This window comes from Capricornis sumatraensis, chromosome 20 (genome assembly GCF_032405125.1).
Source record: "Capricornis sumatraensis isolate serow.1 chromosome 20, serow.2, whole genome shotgun sequence".
Classification (NCBI taxonomy): Eukaryota; Metazoa; Chordata; class Mammalia; order Artiodactyla; family Bovidae; genus Capricornis; species Capricornis sumatraensis.
In genome coordinates, this window is record NC_091088.1 from 59,379,734 (window position 1) to 59,397,657 (window position 17,924).

At 56.4% G+C, this 17,924-nt stretch overlaps 1 protein-coding gene across 1 annotated transcript in view; it reads left to right on the forward strand.

Moving 5' to 3' along the window:
- ARHGAP35 (Rho GTPase activating protein 35) overlaps window positions 1-17,695 on the forward strand; it is a 75,965-nt gene extending 58,270 nt beyond the window's left edge. Inside the window, exons 3-6 of the mRNA XM_068992141.1 lie at window positions 3,941-4,018; window positions 5,515-5,646; window positions 12,254-12,359; window positions 12,950-17,695. Coding sequence (XP_068848242.1) covers window positions 3,941-4,018; window positions 5,515-5,646; window positions 12,254-12,359; window positions 12,950-13,307 — 674 coding nt within the window. The 3' untranslated portion in view covers window positions 13,308-17,695. The remainder of the gene's footprint in view (window positions 1-3,940; window positions 4,019-5,514; window positions 5,647-12,253; window positions 12,360-12,949) is intronic.
- Window positions 17,696-17,924: the final 229 nt, after the last annotated feature.

Sequence of the window (17,924 nt, forward strand, 5' to 3'; positions counted from 1 at the left end):
TTTTGTCGGTGAGATGCTTTTGAGGAGGACCACAGCTTGCAGCTCTGTGAAGGAGCTCACCTGCCAGACTGGGTGCTCAGTAAATACTGAAAGAGAAAAATAAGGCCTCTTTGCTGTTTTTCTCTTTACGTTTTTAACATTCTTTTGAAAACTCACACATGGCCATATTTAAATGTGTAAAAATGTTGCTTACGAATAAAAAGCGCTAATTTTAATACTTTTTGGAAATGCTTCATTCCTAGTCTCTGGTATTTATTTTTCCTTGTTCTCCCCCCTAAATATTCTTGAATCATAGAATTTTTTAAGAGTCGGGGGGACTTGGAGACCTGTCCCGTCTTCTAGAGCAACAGGGGTCCTCAGAGCACGAGTCCCTGGCCAGCAGCAGCAGCATCACCTGGGAACATGTCAGCAGTGCAGATTCTTGGGTCCTGCCCCCAACCAACAGAACCCGAAACCCTGGAGGTGCAGCCGCCTTGTAATCCAGATTATAGCGAGCCCTGATTCTGCTGCATGCTCCAGTTTGAAAGTGCGTGATTTAAAACACCACAGTAAAAGAACCCAGGCTCCAGAAGCAGGTGGGCTTCAGACGGTAATTCACTGGCTCTCTGACCTTGCAAGTATTACGTTACCTCTTAGCCTCTGCGTTGCCATCTGTAAAATGAGGTTAGTAGTAATCTCTCTGAAGGGGATGTTGTGAGAACCCGTGTAGAAGTGCCTGGTAAGGACTCGGCATCATGTGCCTCACATATAGTAAGCATTGAGTAAATGGTTGGTCATTACTGACTGCCTTCTTAGACCAGGTATTAATCTTTCTAAAAAGAAAAGTAGCATCCCAAACAGATGGCTGTCCAATGAGGGAGTTCAGAAGCTCTGGCCCTTCATAATGAGTGACAGCCGTAGCTAAGATTGTGCACTGAGAGACTATTTGCCTTCCTGTCATTCCCATTCTGGTCGTAGCTCTGTTCTCTAGAGTCATTAGAACAAAACTGTTCTTCATAGAAATTGTTAGATTTTTGAAGACCGCAACCTTGGCGGTTCCGAACTTCCTCTTGTTTTGTTCACACAAGATTAAAAGATTCCCAAAGAAACCAGTGGAGCTCAGTTAAAAAAGAAGAAGAAGAAAGAAGCAGGGCCTGTTCCCGAGATACTGGGTCTTTGGAGATGCCTGGTATATAGAGATGCCTCAGAGCTTACGGCTGAAGCTTTCTCAGTTGGCCCTCTGGCCGTGGACCAGGCCTGTGACAAGGAGGCACTGCTCTCTGCCGGCAGGCGTGAGCCAGAGCCAGCCCTGGCGCGTTTCTGGGTGCATGCTGCTCGGGATCCAGCATCTCCATGTGGGGGTCTGCTCCAAGCCCTAGCCCTTCTGCTCTGGCCTTGGGGTCCTCGGCGAGCTGCCTCACTGTGCCCAGCCTCCAGGTTCTCACCCGTGTCGCTTGCCCTCTGTTTCACTGGCAGTTGGCCGCCTGCCCTAAGGTTTCTGTTTTTATTTTATTGATGTCTAATGAATAGCTGCGAACAACTGTTCTGGCCAAGCAAATGATACCTTTCCTCAATTATGCCATGTTGTATAGGTCGGTGGCAGAATTGCTGTTTTAAAGTGGGGTTTCGTAACAGAAGCGTGCATCCAGATTACAGGAGATACTGAGGTGGTGATGAGCTGGTGCTGAGGGGCTGGCCTTGCGCTTTCAGATGGTCTCCAGATAGCTCATTTGCTGTGTGTTTTCAGCCCTGTGATACCGGGCAGGTGGCCATTAGGAGACAGTGCCGAGGATTCCTGTGCGGAGGCTGCCAGAGATTGTAAGTGGACTGAGGCTGTCAGGATCTTGTCGCTGCCGTTCAGAGAGCCCCTCTCCACGCTGGGGCGCAGGCACTGTGGCCATGTCCGTGAGGACTTTTGAGGCTCCCGTGTTTGTACTGTTGTTTTCTTTGTGTTCGAGAGGGGCTGATACTCAGATAAAGGGAAAAGTATAGTGATTTCTTGTCAACCTAGAGGGCGAGATTTGGATCTGTTGACACATACCCAGGGCTTGTCAAAATGTGGATGATTTCATGTTGAAGCCTGTGATGTGTGTTACCTGAGATGTGCAATAGGTAGAAAGTTTAAGTATCTGAGAATAGTGTAGAAAAGTCACCAGGGAAAGAGAATTACTGTAGAATTACTACCTGTGGATGGTGAGCAGGGGCCATGCTGGCCGCTGACTTCTGGAGGGCATGGACCATCTCAGAAGCTGCCCAGAATACTGAGGGCCTGTGGACTTCACAGAGATGTGGTGTTTCTCCGGGGGTGGGGGCAGAGGCGGCTGTGGTCTGGACGCCAGCCTGATGGGGGTTAAACGGCAAGCCCCTTCTGAATAGTGTGGGGGCCCTGGACTGAGACCATGCTGCAGCCTCTTAGCAGCTGTGCAGTTTAGGCCAAGGACTTCCCCTTTCCAAACCCCACTTCCCTCATCTGTGTTCTCTCTTCATCCAGTGGCTCCCACGATAAAGGGCTGAGGATTCGATGGTGCCATCATTAAATGAGTGGTGGCTGCGGGGAGCATGTAGCCCAGTGCACAGCATGGCGACCACGTGGAAATGTTGTCTCCCAGAGGGAGGCATGCAGTGATGGGGCTTCTTGGTAGCAAGTCATTGCACGGTAGGGTGTCCTTGAGGCCGGTCCGTTAATGCCCTTGTCTTTGGGGTGAAAGGGCCCATGTGCAGTTAACAGCTTTTAGGCCAAGGAATGATGACTTTTCGATGATCTTCAGAGTTCACCTGCCACCAATCTAGGGCCCCAGAAACTGACTGACTGCTTTCGTCTCGCCCAGCGGGTGCCTCTCTGGAGGCGTCAGTTACGGCGATGACTGCGAGGCCGGGTCCGCTCTGCACTGCCTGCGCTGCCTGCTGGCGTGCAGCCCTGGCTCTAGGGCGCTTCCACAGTGCCCCGCCAGCTCGTCAGGGTCGCTCGAAACCATGAGCTCCAGCCAGGACCCCAGGCTGGTTTGACCGTTGTCCTTTAGACCACGGTCTCGGGGGTGCAGAGTGGACTTTCCTTCCTGGAGAGAGGGAGAGCCAAGCTGACCAGCAGTGCCTGGCGTCCACTGCAAGCTGTACAGTGCTTCCTGGGCGGAGGGGCGGAGCAAGGCCGCTCTCCCTTGGAACTTTATCCCCTCCTACATTGTTACGTAGTTGAATTTTACTGGTCTTTTTTTTTTTCTCTTACCTTACACTGGACACCAAGTAAGTTCCAGAAGGAAAAGGAAAACCCACTCTAAATAACCATAAAAAGAAATGAAGACATAAAGAAGCAGATTGGTCTTGAAAACCTAACATTTTTGAATTATGTACGTCAAAGAAAATTCAGTGCCCACAGTTAGGAGACAGACAATGAAAGGGAAGTGTAAAGCTATATGACAGTAACATAGTTCCTTAATATCAAGTGCAAAATGAGGAGAACCACTCCGTTTGAAAATGATCAAAACCATGAATAGAAAATTCACAAAGTAAGAAATACACACTGGACTTCGGGAAAAACCTAAAGGATTAACAGTAGATGATTTTTAAGTTGTTGTATACTGTGTTATCTTTAAAATTGTGTTATAAAAGAATATTTAATGGTTAGGTTCACAATATAGTTTGTAAGTGAAAAGGGTGGGTTAAAACATAGTATTATCTCTATTTTATTAAAATTAAAATTACCAGGTATATATCAAAATGTGGACAGATGTTACCTTTGTCTGATGTGTTTCTATATTATTTTAGTTTTTACAAAAAACAAATATTTGTAAACTTCAAAGTGAGAAAGAAAAAGGGCAGGAGTGGGCTGAGGCACCGAGGCAAGACGAGTGCCCTCGCCCCAGGGGGGCCTCGTGGACCCCCCCCGCTTCTCCCCTCAAGCCCGTCTCCCTCCTGCTCTGCTCTCCACTTTCTGCTCCTAAGGCTCACGCCTGTCTCTCCCCAGGGCTGAGCACTGAAGGCATCTACCGGGTCAGCGGGAACAAGTCAGAGATGGAGAGTCTGCAGAGACAGTTTGACCAAGGTAAGGCCACAGCCACTCAAGGCAGACACCGCTGCCGATGGAGCCCCCTGGGGTGCTCCTGCCACACAGCCCCAGAGCCAAGGGTGCTGGCTGGGTGGCTGAGGAGGAGAGAGTGTTTGGCTCCTGTCAGCAAACAGAAGCATCTGCCCCACAAACCTGCTTCAGCCAGGCTGCTCCCCTCTCCACCATCCAGAGGCACCATTGCAGCCCCTAGCACGGGCCTCATTCACTGAGACCCAGGCCTTGCTTCCCTCAGTCTGGGCCATGCAGAGGTCATGGCAGGCACATGACTCAAGGTTGGGTTGAGATGACAGTCCTGTGTTGGCAGCGCCTCTCCACCGTAACTGCCCTCCTCACAGAGTCCTGCAGGAGAGAAACAAAGCACGGGGGAGCATCTTGTGATGTGCTGAGCCTTGGGCCCGGGGCTCCGCAAGCTGAACTCTCTGCCTCCTAAGCTAGGTCAGATCTGAGAGGCCAAGGGCCACATGGCCACATCCGTTGCACCCTAACCCAGTTCAGTTAGGGCTGAACGCACTGGGGTGAGAGGTCACACCCACCAGTGTCAGATGCAAAGGAGCCAAAGAGTAAAACTTGACAGATGCCACTGGCCAGAAAGGAAGGTAAGCAGAAGGTCAAAGTGGGGTCTGGCTTAGCATGTGACTGGGCCTCGGGAGAGCCAACCAGGCAGCCTGTGCAAGCCTGCAGGCCCAAGCCACTCCCCAGTGCGTGGTGGGAGCAGACACTGCCCCTCACTCCCAGCACCCAGCTCCACAGTCTCCACTAGCTGGCAGCATGAAGGGAAACTTGTGAGTCTTGAAGGATCGGAAGCACAAGGTCAGGATGCGGGCAGAGCCACGCTAGGTTAGACACTTATGTATATGCCAGGATCTGCAACCCAGGGTATACTCCCAAGCGGAAACAGTCGAGATCTATCAGTAGATGATTTGTTACAAATCAGAAATGCAGTAAAGTATGGAAAGAAAAATTAGAGGCAGGAGTTGGTGGTATCATAAGCTAGATGGGACCAGCAAGAGGAAAGTGAGTCTGGTTGCCTGACCACCACAAGGAGCAGGGTGGAGACAGCAGTCAGAGTTGCTGGTGCCATTTCTGTAACCTTCCAGGAAAAGTGACATGGCCTTAGGGGGAAGCCTCCTCCTGTCTCCCCGAGTGGGGGTGTGAGGAAAGGCAGCAGTATGTCCAGGGCAGACGAGGGGGCTTCGGCCGCAGAATGGAGGTGCAGCTCCTCTGCTCAGAGGCTGATCTGGGCAGGATGCATGTCAGCGTGTCTGTGAGTCTCAGAACTTTTTTTTTTGGCAGCGCCCAGGGGTGCCACCTGTCCAGTCTGTGATGACCGTGAGTCCCTCCCCAGGCTCCAGGCCAGCCCCCAGCAGCACCCCTGGTTCTGCAAGTTTCTCTTGCTTGTTGGCAGCGCCAAGTGTTCCTTGCTTTGGCACAGCCTCGCTTGGCCTGGCCTCACTCTCCCAACTTCCTTTCAGATCACAACCTGGATTTGGCAGAGAAGGACTTCACGGTGAACACCGTGGCGGGGGCCATGAAGAGCTTTTTCTCAGAACTGCCAGATCCCCTGGTCCCGTACAATATGCAGATCGACCTGGTGGAGGCCCACAGTGAGTACCGGCAGCCCGCCTGGCTCGTGGGCCCCTGGTGGCGCCCCAGGCTGACTCTGCTGGGCAAATGGCGGGGCAGGGGGTGGGGGCTGGTGGCTGGTGCAGCAACATGAGAACAGGTCCTGCCCTCAGAGCTGACGCTCTGGCTCTTGGAACTGAGACTGAAGGACACAGGAAAGAGAACTAGCAAGATGACACCAGAGGGGCTCACAGATTAGACCCCGGCCTTGTCGACCAGAGGGGCTTCGTTCTGTCAGGAAAATTGCAGGCTGCCCCAAAGCTCCGTGGTTGAGAGCCTGGTTTTTATGCCAGACTTGGGGCAGAGCCTCGCTCCTTTGCTTGTTCACAGTGGAAGCTTCCTGGCCCTGCGTGTCCTAGGTTGCCATCCCTGCTTGCATTTATGAAAGGATACTCGGAGAGGCCTGGAGGTGCGGCTGAGTCACGGACCTGTTCGGTGGAAGGCTGTGCTGGCCTCTCCCTCCTGACTCTGTCTCCTCCCAGCTCTCCTGAAAGGAAGTGCACGCGTGGTCTGGGCCAGAGAGCCTCTGGAGGGGCGGGGGCAGCTGCAGAGGAGCGCCTCTGGTTTCGTGGTCCTGCCCGCTCCAAGGACTCCCTTCTGTCCTGGCCTGCCTCTCCCTGGGGGCTCTCCCACGGTGGGAACCCTGCCCTTGGGCATCCGTCCCTGACTTCATGTAGTGCTGCAGGGGGCCTGACCTCTCAGTTTTTTCACGGACTGACAGTCCAGACTTTTTTAGCCAGAGGCAGCTGCTGCTGTGCAGCCGCAAGAGGGAGCTGTGTCTCTCAGACCCCAGGACCTTAGTCTTACCCTGCCGCTGTCCAACTCCAAAGACGGAGCTCTAAGCACACACGGTCTACTCACAAAGCTGATGGTGTGGACAAAAACTGAGGGGAGGCCACAGATTTGCAGGACTTCAAGTCATGGGTTGTAGACTCTTGGCGGCTTTGGGAAATACAGGTGCTGATGGAAGCCCAGCCCTGAGCTGTGGGAGGGGTCCCCGTCAGAATCTGACTGCTGACAGGGCTGAGGGCCCCAGAGTCGCTGTGCTCTGATCTGCCTTTCCCGTGATGTTTGTTTCCACAGTCTCTTCGTAGTTTATGCACACCATTCTTAGCTGCTTGAAATGCTTCACAGCCATCATCTTACCCAGCCCCATAGGGATGGGGCAGACGCCCTGGCAGAACAGTCATGGTGTCTCCTGGCCTGCTCGCCAATCTGCCTGCTCAGGAGAGGGGCTGGGTCTCCCAGATGAGCTAGGGCGTGGGGACAAGTGCCAGCTTCTGCCTTGGTCCTGCCTTCCAGAGATGGAGGTCCTCCCAGCACTCACTTCTCTAGCAGGCTCCAGGCTGGCTCAGATGTGAGATGCATGGGAGGCCTATGTCCAGACCCAGCTTTCTTTGCCCCTCAGCCAAGCCTCCCTGGGCCGCAGGTAGGAAGAAGTGTGGGCTGGCACCCAGCTTGCCAGGAGCCTGGAGGTTGCCAGCAGCGTTTGTCTTGACTTGGCGCCATCTAGAGGCTCGTGGCATCCTAGCGCCCCGCAGAAAGAATTCCATTGTTTGTGCGGGAATTGCTGACATGGCATCTTTTTGTTTTTGGAGGGTCGCAGGGGGCAGGAGAGGAAGGTGTCACTGATGGGGAGTCAGCTGCCTTCCTCCAGCAGCTTCCGCCGGCATCCACTCTGCGGAAGGGAGCTGCTTGCCGCTCCTGCAGCCTGGAAGAGGGTGGAGATTTTCCGCTTCCTCTTCCCATTGTGTGCTTCCTGTGCCCCACGCTCGTCAGCTGGAGCTCGGTTATCTTGAACCTGGTAGAGAGGAACGTCTCTCACTGACATGGCACCTCAGCCGGAGCTGAGTGAGCAGTGGGGCTGTGTGTATAAGAGCGTAACACCAACCGGGCAGTGCTAGAGTTCATGGTGAGGGACACGAGGGAACAAAGATTCTCAGCCCCCAGAGTAGCTCAGCTCAGCCTGGCTGGGTTTCCATGGCAACATCAACTTGACCAGCTCTTTCCACTTCCTACCTGAGCGCTGTCGTGTCCGGGTGCATTCAGGGCTGGAGATGGTTTCAGATCCTATCACAGCAAATATCAAGGTCACCATCAAATTGCTTTGTGCACTCCAGAATTTCACAGCAGTGTGAATATCGCTGAAATTGTGGCTACAAATGCAAGACTTTTGTAATTATTCACCAGCTATCTTCCTGCCACATACAAGATGCCATGTGGGAGATTGAGAAGTGACTGGCAGCCACAGCCCGCGCTGCCAGGGAGTGGCAAGCCGGGTGTGACCTTCTGTGCCAAGACGTTTTTCCTGCCTCCCCAGTGCTCATTTAAGTTCTCTGCCAGACGGCGAGAAGCAAGCCAAGTTGGAAGGGCAGAAAGCACAGAGAGGAAGGAGGAAGGAATTGGGTCATAGTAGAAGAGATGGCCGCTGAGCTTGGCTTCAGAGAGGACCAAGAGTTCAGGAGGCAGCTAGAGGAGCCTTGAATTCTCCATCTATCTCGCCTTCACAGTTCAGCCCAGCCTTCAACAAACAGTATCATTTATTCCTGCCCTACAGTCTCTCCTTTTCGTCTCACGACCACTCCGACACCCCTGTCCCGTGTCTGGAATCCCTCTGGTCCAGCCAGTCCCCATGCCCCCTGTCCTCTGTGTCTTCTGTGCTGGCAGAGACCCTCGTGCTGACTCTGTCTCAGGCCAAGAGGCTCTGAGCTTAAGGGTCCTTGCCCTCCGGGCCTCATTATCCAGCGTAACTGCTTGTGAGTTCTGTGTGCACATTATAGTCTATGGAGACCAGTATTCTTCAGCAACTGTCCAAGGGACAAGGGCTCTCTAGCAGCCAGTGGTTAGGACTCCATGCCTTCTCTGCCAGGGGCCTGGGGGTGATCCCTGTTCAGGGAACTAAGAGTCCACCAAGAAAAAAAAAGGGGAGGGTCAAGATATATGACCCCAGAGGGCTCCGGATGCTGGCATGTCATCTCACTGTTTGCAGCTGAGGGCTGGAGGTGCATAAACGCCTGCCTTGCGTGGCCGCTGGACGGGTCAGCCTGGCTGCTCGCCGGCCGGTGCTCAGGTGCTGCCTTGGGATCATGCTGGTGCCAGGTCCTGCTTCTGCTCGCCTGTCCAGACAGCGGCTTACGAGCCTGGGGCGCTCTCACCCCTAGTGTACGCCCGGCCCCGTGTGGGGCAGGGGCAGGCGGCAGCAGGCAGACACGTGTGCAGGCCCTGCCTCGTCTGATGGGTCAGAGACCACTGGACAGGTTACTGGACAGGCAGGGTCACACCTCCAGAGAGGGGCACCGTGACGCTTCCATTCTGGGCCCAGCAGAGTGAAGGTTCGGCCTCAGAGTGGTTTGGTGCCGGGGGTGCCTGCGTGTGTCATAGGGTGGGGCTCAAGCTGGTGGTTTGCCTTCTTGATGGTGTGGATGTGCTGGGTGGCCAGAGTCCATCGGGGGTTTTCCTTGAGGACTGAGCTGAGATTCCAGCCGGGAGCCTGGCTGGCAGCCAGAGGTGGCAGTGGGGTGACACGGCCAGGGCGCCAACAGTGTCTGGGATTGGGCCCCCGACGCCAGTTCTTGCGACCTTGGACCTACTATTCTTATTCATTGGAGCCTAGGTTTATCTGTATACCTCGAAGGGTGTGGCCCCTGGCTCTGCCCTCCTCTTCCTCCTGAGTTATTGGGGCCTGGGTTCCACATTGCCTGGTCTCTGTCCAGACTTTGTCTTGATTCAGCTGGCCGCAGAACGCCTCTCCTGATGCCGTCTCAGTTGATATACACCTAATTTCAGTACTACGATGTGTTAGCTGAGGAGGCGTGAGCCCTGCAGAGCCCCTCACCCCTCTGGAAGAGGATTGTTGAGGTTGGCGAGGGCTCCGAGCCTGGGGGCAGGCAGCTGATCAGAGCAGGGATGCTGAACTTGGAGACGGAACTGGGTGCCCCCCTCCCCGTCACTAGCCCCGTGGCCTGGCTGTCACCTCTTGAGTGGGCTTTCTCAGGGTGGGGCACACCGGCGCCACCTCTCCTCGGCTGGGGCTGCCTAGAGAGCACCCGTGAAACATTGCCCCGCTGACATTCTGGCCCTCGGGCGACGTGCTGCTGGTGTTGGGGCTGCAGTGAAAAGACTGCCAGGTGGAGCCCATGGTGGGTCCCCGGCACTGCTGGGCTTTACTTGCACGCGGGAAGCAAGTCAGGACAGGTCAGAAGGGCGTCCTTGAGGGGGCCATGTTCCGCGGGGCAGACACAGGGCCTGGCCCTGCACTGGGAAGCCCCTCATTGCTCCCCTTGCCATCCTCCCTGTCTCCTGCCAGGGTCTCGGTGCTCCCTGGCTCTCAGAGCACCTGCCCCGCGTGGCCAGCAGGGAGAGCAAGACGGTCTGTCTCCCTCCACGCTCCCAGGGTGCGTGGCCATCCGGGTCCTGCTGAGACACTGTGCCAGGAGGTGGAGGGAGGCTGGCATGCCTGAGGGTGGTCCTCGAATTTCCATCCGAGCAGGTGTTGTAATCTCCACTTTCCCCCCGCCCCCCGTGAGGAAGAGAGAGAAGGGGCGGCTGTCCTGTTGCCCAGTGGTTAGGAAGGAGAGGGGACATCCTGGGCAGGCAGTGACATTATCAGCCCCATTTCCTGCTTCCAGCTGGAAGGACGGGTGAGGCCGGGCTCTTACATGAAGGTGCTGCTGCTCAAGTGCTTGATTAAAACAAACACAGCTGTGTGTTTGTCGTGCAGGCACCTAGGAGAGGCCCGTGCCAAGCTTGCATCTGGAAGAGGGCACAGTCGGTTCATGAAGTGAGACTCCGTGCCACGCGCACGCTTCTCGTGTTCTCCAGGACAGTTCTTCATCCCCCCAGCCCTGCTCCCACCCTGAGCAGTTTACTTCTTTCCTTTTTATTGAAACTTAACAGTGAAGGGTTTTGAAACTGAAGGCCAGACAAAAAAAAAGTGTGCCCCTGACGTTGAGCCCTTAAAACAAACCTTGGGTTCAGAGAAATGACGCTGATGATGGCAGCACATAGTTAGTTCCTGTGGGTCTAGGTCACCAAAGAACTGTTTCATCAAGCCACACTCTCGAGTCTGAACGTTTGCCGGTTTCCTGCTGCCGGTGGCTGTCCTGGCCGTCTTTGCAGCTTCCTCTCCCCCTGGTCCCTGAGTCTCAGCCTTGCTCCCAGGTGCTGAGTGTGTGTCTGGCTGTGAGCACTGCATTTCAGGGTGTGGTGTCGCCAAGTGAAGGCGGCGCTGTTCTGAGCCTCTTAGAGACGAGACGGCCACTCAGAGTCATGTCCCCGAAGCCTCACAGCTGGCTGGTGTCACAGATAGGACCCAGACCGCATGACCCTTCCTCCCACTGCTCCCGCCACCGTTGATGTTCCATCTGTCCTTCTCAGTCTAGTTTGAGGCTCCTCATACCCACTTGCCTAGACAGTGACCCTCTGGGGCATGTCACTTTCCACTGGAGTCCTTAACTAGGAGGCCACAGGCTTCCTGAAGAACACATGGGTTTGGAGAGTCTGGGAAGCTCCAGGGATGTAGGCAGACCTGTACATGGTTTATCTGTGGAAGAGGATCCGGAGTGTTCATCCACCCACAGGAGCCTGTACCCCAAAGTAGTTAGGCGCCACTGTATTTGTTAATGAACGCCTTGTCCCCCCGCCCACCTGCCCCATCTCTTCACAGGGTCCTCCTGTGATCTTCACGAGCCCTGGGGTCCTAGAGATAAGCCTCAGCTCTGACAAGTGGCCGTACTCAGATCTTGACCCAGTCGGCCTCAGACCATTCTCGTCTTGCTAGCCCAGGCCAACTCTCACCTCCAGGGCAGGCCAGGTCCACTCAAGAAGGGGCTGCCAGCACCCCAGGAAGCGCAGTGGTCCCCACCCAGACTCTGCAGCCATTTGGGCAGGGTCTGATTCCCAGACCAAAAGCCTGATTGCTGCCACCTCCCTGAGCCTCAGATTCCTTATCCTGGAAGTGAGGTGATCCCAGCCTCCTACGATTGTGAGGACTTGGCCGAAGCAGGCCTGGCTTGAATGAAGCGTTTCATTTGGGCTAGCTTTTCCGTCTCAGGACACTAGGGGACACGTAGTTCTTTAGATGAACTCTGTAAGAATTCCCTACCGTTTCCACCAGCTCTTCCAAAGGGCAGATACGTGGAGGGTCCCTGACTCTAGGGAAAGGACAGAGCCTTGGTCTTGTGACCCCCCCCCCCCGAGACTGTTGGCGCGGGTAGGCAGTGGCGCCCACCCGTCTGCTCAGGAGGCAGCAGGCGCTAGGCATCAGGATGCCCGTCTCCAGGGGCAACCAGATGAGCAAAGAATGGTGCCCTTCATGGAAGAGTCTCTGGATGGTGGGGGCCAGGAAGCTCTGGGTGTACAGTGCCCCTCTTCAGGAGCAGGGGCCTGGGGCACAGAGGTGGGCCTGGCCCTGGCCCTGGCCCCACGCCACTGCCAGGTGTGCCTGCCCAGGGCTCGGCTTGTGGGGCGAGGATGGGGTTGGGCTGCCTTCAGAGCAGGCAGCGCGGCCCTTCCCCCCACTGCCCAGGACCAGTAGCTAATCTGAGCCCCAGGCCCACCAGCCTTGATCTTGGTTTTCTCTTTCCTCAGAAATCAATGACCGGGAGCAGAAGTTACACGCCCTTAAGGAGGTACTCAAGAAGTTTCCAAAAGAGAACCATGAAGTCTTCAAATACGTCATCTCTCACCTGAACAGGTACGTTGCAGGGCTTGCTGTTTATCTTCCCCTCCTTGGAAACCCTCCAGTTAGGGCCAGTGGGCTGCGGGAGGAAGCTGAGCGGGGCTCTGTCCTCAGCTCGTCGGGTGCCGGCTCCTCCTTCTCAGGCTCTGTCCTGCTTCCGTCTGAGAGAGGCCTGCTCGGCCCCCAGCCCCACCGAAGAAGCTCGCTCTCCAGGACCCATGCTCCCTGACGGCTGTGACCACGTGCTGCACCCAGACAGGCGTCCTGTGGGAAAGAGCGGACGGGAGCCAGGGAAGCCCGTGCAGGGAGCTGCAGCCCTGCCCGCCGTTACTCCCACGCAGCAGGGTTGGTCTCCAGCCAGACCTGTTCCTCTCCCGACAGAGTGGTGTTCCATGAACGCTGCTATGGGACACACACGCTGCCTTTCTGCACAGCCAGAGCAGTGCCCCCCACTTCGGGGGCCTCAGAGGACGGGCCCAGGGGGCTCGGGCCTCTTCGGTTCTCAGCTTGCAGGTCGGGGGTGGGGGCAGGAGAGCAGCCGGGGGAACGGTGACCGTGAGCACAGGGGGCTGGAGCTCTGACCTCGAGCCTGGTGTCACCCGCAGAGTCAGCCACAACAACAAGGTGAACCTCATGACCAGCGAGAACCTGTCCATCTGCTTCTGGCCCACCCTGATGAGGCCGGACTTCAGCACCATGGACGCCCTCACGGCCACGCGCACCTACCAGACAATCATCGAGCTCTTCATCCAGCAGTGCCCCTTCTTCTTCCACAACCGGCCCATCAGCGAGCCCCCTGGTGCCACGCCCAGCTCCCCCTCTGCCCTGGCCTCCACCGTGCCCTTCCTCACCTCCACGCCCGTCACAAGTCAGCCGTCGCCGCCCCAGTCGCCTCCGCCCACCCCCCAGTCCCCAATGCAGCCACTGCTCCCCTCCCAACTTCAAGCCGAACACACGCTGTGAGCCCCTGAGGCCTCGGGCTGAAGGAGACAAGGTCTTCTCTCTTGACGGGGTGGCACTGGGCCTTGAACAGAACCAGGCCTGCTGGGGTGGGGCGGGGAGGGTCCCCTCTCCTCTCGCCTTCTCCAGCCCGCAGCACTAGCAGCCGCCAACAGAAGGCGCAGGCTGGGCCGGCCGCTACCCTGAGCCCAGCACTGCAGACCTGGGGTTGGCCGCAGGCCGTGGTGGGAGCCCTGCTCTGTGGCATGGACCCTTTTGCGGACTGAACGAGGCAGGCAGGGGCCCTCCACACCCTCACTGCTCCCTGGACCCCTCCCCACCATCTGTGCACACCAGCCTCAGGGCCGCCGCCTGCTGGGCAGAGCCTGGCGTCGGCCGGGAGGAGGAGATCCTGAGGTCCGACTGCCCCAGGGCAGGGCCAGCAGCCCCGCACGAGGACACGTCCCTCTGCTGCGCCCGGCACTCCCCACCCTTGGCGGGTGCAGCCTGCCCGGCAGCCTCCTTGGGAACATGTAGGCCAGCTCTGCCACCCTAAGGTACAGTCCCATCTGAGGGCGTTGGCCCAGCAGGTCAGGACAGAGGAGGCCAGCTCTTCCTGGACCAGGGAGCATGGGCGCATCCGCCCCCGTGCACCCCGCCCCATTTCACAGGCTTTGGGGACCCATTCCCTTTAAAACAAAGGAACACTGGAAGAAAAATGGAGAGACATCCCTCCCCCAATAATTCTTAAAAAGGAAGAAAACTACAGACCTCAAGATGAAGCTCTCTCCTCAGCTCTGCCAAGAGGCACGCAAGTGGAGGGCAACCCGTCTTTGTGACAGCAAGACCGGGGTGCCCAGGGGTGGCAGCCTGAGAGCCTTTTGGGGCCCCACTTAGGTCCTGTCACTAGCTCCCCCTCCCCGCCCCAGGTGTACGACTCGAGCCCCTTGGCAGAAAGAGCTGGGGGCCCGCCCAGCACCTGTCTGCCTTGGAGTGCTGCGGGGACACTGCCCCTCGTGCGCAGGGAGGGAGTGGGGCGGCGGGAGGTGCCCGCAGGCACGTGGGGGATTGGTTCCGTGTGTTTGGTGTTGAAGTAGAATCATTTTCCTCCTGGGCCAGCAGGGCTGTCCGTGGGAAGTGGGCTGTGTCAGGGGACTCCGAGGGTGTGACAGTTGCTGGTGTGTGCAGGGCCGGCCTTCCTGCTCCCCGGCCATCAGTGCCCAGAGGAGCTGCCGGTACAGAGGCGGTCAGTCAGGACGGGGCGGCGTGCCTGCCCGTCACCATTCTCCATGGGCTTCCCCACCCTTCCTGGCCTTTCCACTGGCCTCTGGGAGAAGCTTCCTCATCGTGCCCCCCTTTGCCCCACCCCACCCCCAAACAGCGACCCTGCTAAGGCTGCTACAGATACGGCTGCCCCCATCCCGTGGCTGGGCCATGCCTCCGCAGTGGAGAAGCCACTAAGGTACCCTGGGCGTGGGGGCGTGGGGTGGAGGCCCGCCTGCCACACAGTCCTCCGGGGGTCTCTTTGCACTTTAAGAAGCAGCACCTGTGGTATGTTCGAGGCCGCTGACGAAGTGAGAGACGCCTCAGAACAGTCTCGGCCACCCCTGGCCCCAGACGCTTCCCACTGGCTGTTGGAGGGCGGGCCAGGGCCTGTGCTCACCAACTCTTCCTCTGGATAAGCTGGATCTCGCACTGTGTCTAGTTCTTGTACAGCAAAATAAGGTGCTTGGAAAAACTACATGTCCCCTGCACGTTTTACCGCCTCCTTAAGGACACAAGTCAGAAAACCTAAGGTACATGAACGTCTTACTGTCAGATGCCAGATCTTCTCTTCTGGCAGATCTGTGTCTGATGCTTTCTCAGTTGGGGCTTGGCTGGAGGGGGACATTGCTTAGTTTTGACTTGAGGTCGGCAGACTCCTGCTTCTCTAGCCCTGCAGCTGCCCCAGTGCTGAGTCCCAGGCAGGTGTGCACGTGACTCCATTGACTAATCAGCCTTTTTCTAGGTCATGCTCGCTTATTCCCAGGCAGCCCTTCAAGGTGTTGGGTGGGGGTGGAAGGGAAGCCTGGAGAGTGGCCTGGGAACACTGTCCCATGTGTCAGCTAAAGCAGCAGCAGCTTGCTTCCCTCCCACCTCTGTTGGCACCCTGGACCACACTGCCACCTGCAACCTTGGCTCTGCACCAGGAACCTCACAAGCCCCCAACTGTCCTGCCTTCCCACGCCACCCCCTCCCTGAGACCGCACTTCTCTAAGTGGTAGGTGACTTTCCTGGAAGAAGAAAGGGCACAGTAAGGGTGGAAACCTGTGCTTTGCACCCTTAACCCTTGTGGGAGTAGCGGAGACCAGGCTTCCGCAGCTCCACGGGGTCGCTGCTGGTCCCACAGCGCCCCCTGCTAGCCAGCCCGACAGCTGCAGGGGCCCCTCAGGCCTGCACCCGGAATCCTGCCAGGGCTTTAACCGCAGGTGGGGACGGGTGGCTCGTTCCCCAGAGAGCCACAGTTGGACAGGAAGTTCCAGGGGTTCCTCTCTATTTCCTTTGCTAATTATTCTCATTTTCTGCTTCTCAGGCTGGCTTGGGCTTGGAGGACATTTCTCAATTGTTCCTAGTTGGCATTCCCACCGTCAGCAGTGCTAGTTAGGGGGCAGAGAGTGTTGGTATTTGGACCAAATGGGCACTCAGATGGGGACCCATGAAGGAGAGTGGGTGTGTGCGGGGGCAGGCCGACCTTAACTGGAACTCTGCCCACCCCACCCATTTATCTAGTGTGCTAAGCTCTAGAAAGTTCTTCCGCAGGTCATTCTCATGCGAGTGGCACCACAACTCTAGGAATTAAGGGCGGCGAGGATGTTACTAGCCTTGGCCAAACTGGGAAAGCCTTGCGGTGGAGACGCGGGGCTTGTGAAATAGTGGGGCGCCCGGAAGCTCTTCCCCGTCCAGATCCCCGAAGGTGCAGACCCTGAGGCCAGAAGTAGACAGCCCTGGCTGTGTCAGGCTGGCTCTGGAGGGAGGTTTCACGGAAGGAAGTGGTCCACGGGTAGGGCCGTGGCTTGCGAGTTCGCCTCGGTCCTTGGCTGTGTTGCATGTGGTTATCACAGTGCATTTGTCCCTGCATTCGGTCGAGTTCTTCCCAACACTTGACCTTCCAAGGAGGAATGCTAAAATGCTGTTCCCCAGCTTTCCTCCAGGCTGAACGCGTGCTGCAGGTGCGGTTCTTCTAGCAGGCTGTATCTTGGTCAGGGTGGGCAGAGGGTGACCTCCTTGGAGCAGCACGCTGGCCAGAAGGGGCTGGAGAGCTCGCCTCCACTCGTCCCCGTGCCTCAGTTTCCTGTGGAGGGGGCGGCCCTGGCGGGCTGCCTGCCCCCAGGCCGGGAGGTCCAGCCAGTTCCCTGCAGCACTTGTGATCCGAGCTCCTCTCCACCCTCACCCTCCCCCGTCCCCTCCTACAAGGAGATCCACACTGCTTGGGGGCTGTCTCAGGTGGCGGCTCTGTTCTGCTCGGCCAATGGCTGCCTTCCCAGGAGGAGGAGGCTCCAGGGCCTTGGGCTAGCCGCTGGGGACAGCCACGGCGCTCACCCCCAGGGCCTCCAGTTCCCGCAGACGGTGGACGGAGGTCTTGCCCTCCTGTTGCTTGGCAGGTTCAAGCCGCGCATTCATGCTTAGGTGAAAGGACGACTGAGTCGTGTGTGCTGGAAACCTAGGTCACATCTGGTGATCCTATGGCAGAAGGCCTGGGGCCAGGAGGGGCCTGCACCAATGTCCTGTCAGCTCCTCCCGGAACCGTCTTTCCACCGGCTGTTGACTGCAGACTCCTCGAGGCTCCGAGGTGACTGCCTGCGCCTCCTGTCCAAGAGCCCGCCTCGGCCAGCTCCAACAGCAGTGATGTTACACCTCAGTGTAGTCGAGACAGGGCGTAAATTATTGTTTGCATTAAGAAGAATCATGTTCCCTGTGTACATTTTTAAAAAAAGTCTGAATTGTATGGGAATAAAACTTGTTTGAAAATTTGGAATAGTGCTGCTGCCAGCTTATTTTTCTGGTACTTGTATTTTCACATGTTAAATGATCTTTATATATGTTGGATTAACAAATATTTTGAGTTTCCTGAGGATGGGGAGGGGAACATTAATGGTATTGAAATGTGTTAGTAGTCTGGCTGTGTGCCCAAAATTCTGTTTCGCAGCAAAAGTGGAGAACTGTATGTAAAGAAAGCATACCAATTATTTCTTTGTATTTTAGGGGCTTTAACCAGGACATCCTCTAGTTGGCGTTAGGAATGTTTGCTTAATTTGCAGACTTTTTTTTTTTAACACATCGTGGGTTTTTTGAGGCTCCAACCTGATTAGTGCATGGTCAGCCGTCAACAGAGGCTGAGCATCTCTGACTGAGGTGTTCTCCGTCTGGCTTTGTTTTTTAAAATCATGTATTTGCTACAAAGTATTGTACTTGTCTCAATGGGAATGGTGTACAAAACTGAAAAGGCCTTACGTGATATGTATCATAGTTAATAAATCAATCTTGTAAAAAACCAAACCTGAGAGAGAGATGAAGGCGGCCCCTCCCCGGCCCCTGGGCGCGCACCCACCGGGCAGGCCCCGTGGGGGCACTGGCTGCAGCCTTGGCCCATAAGGAGGAGCG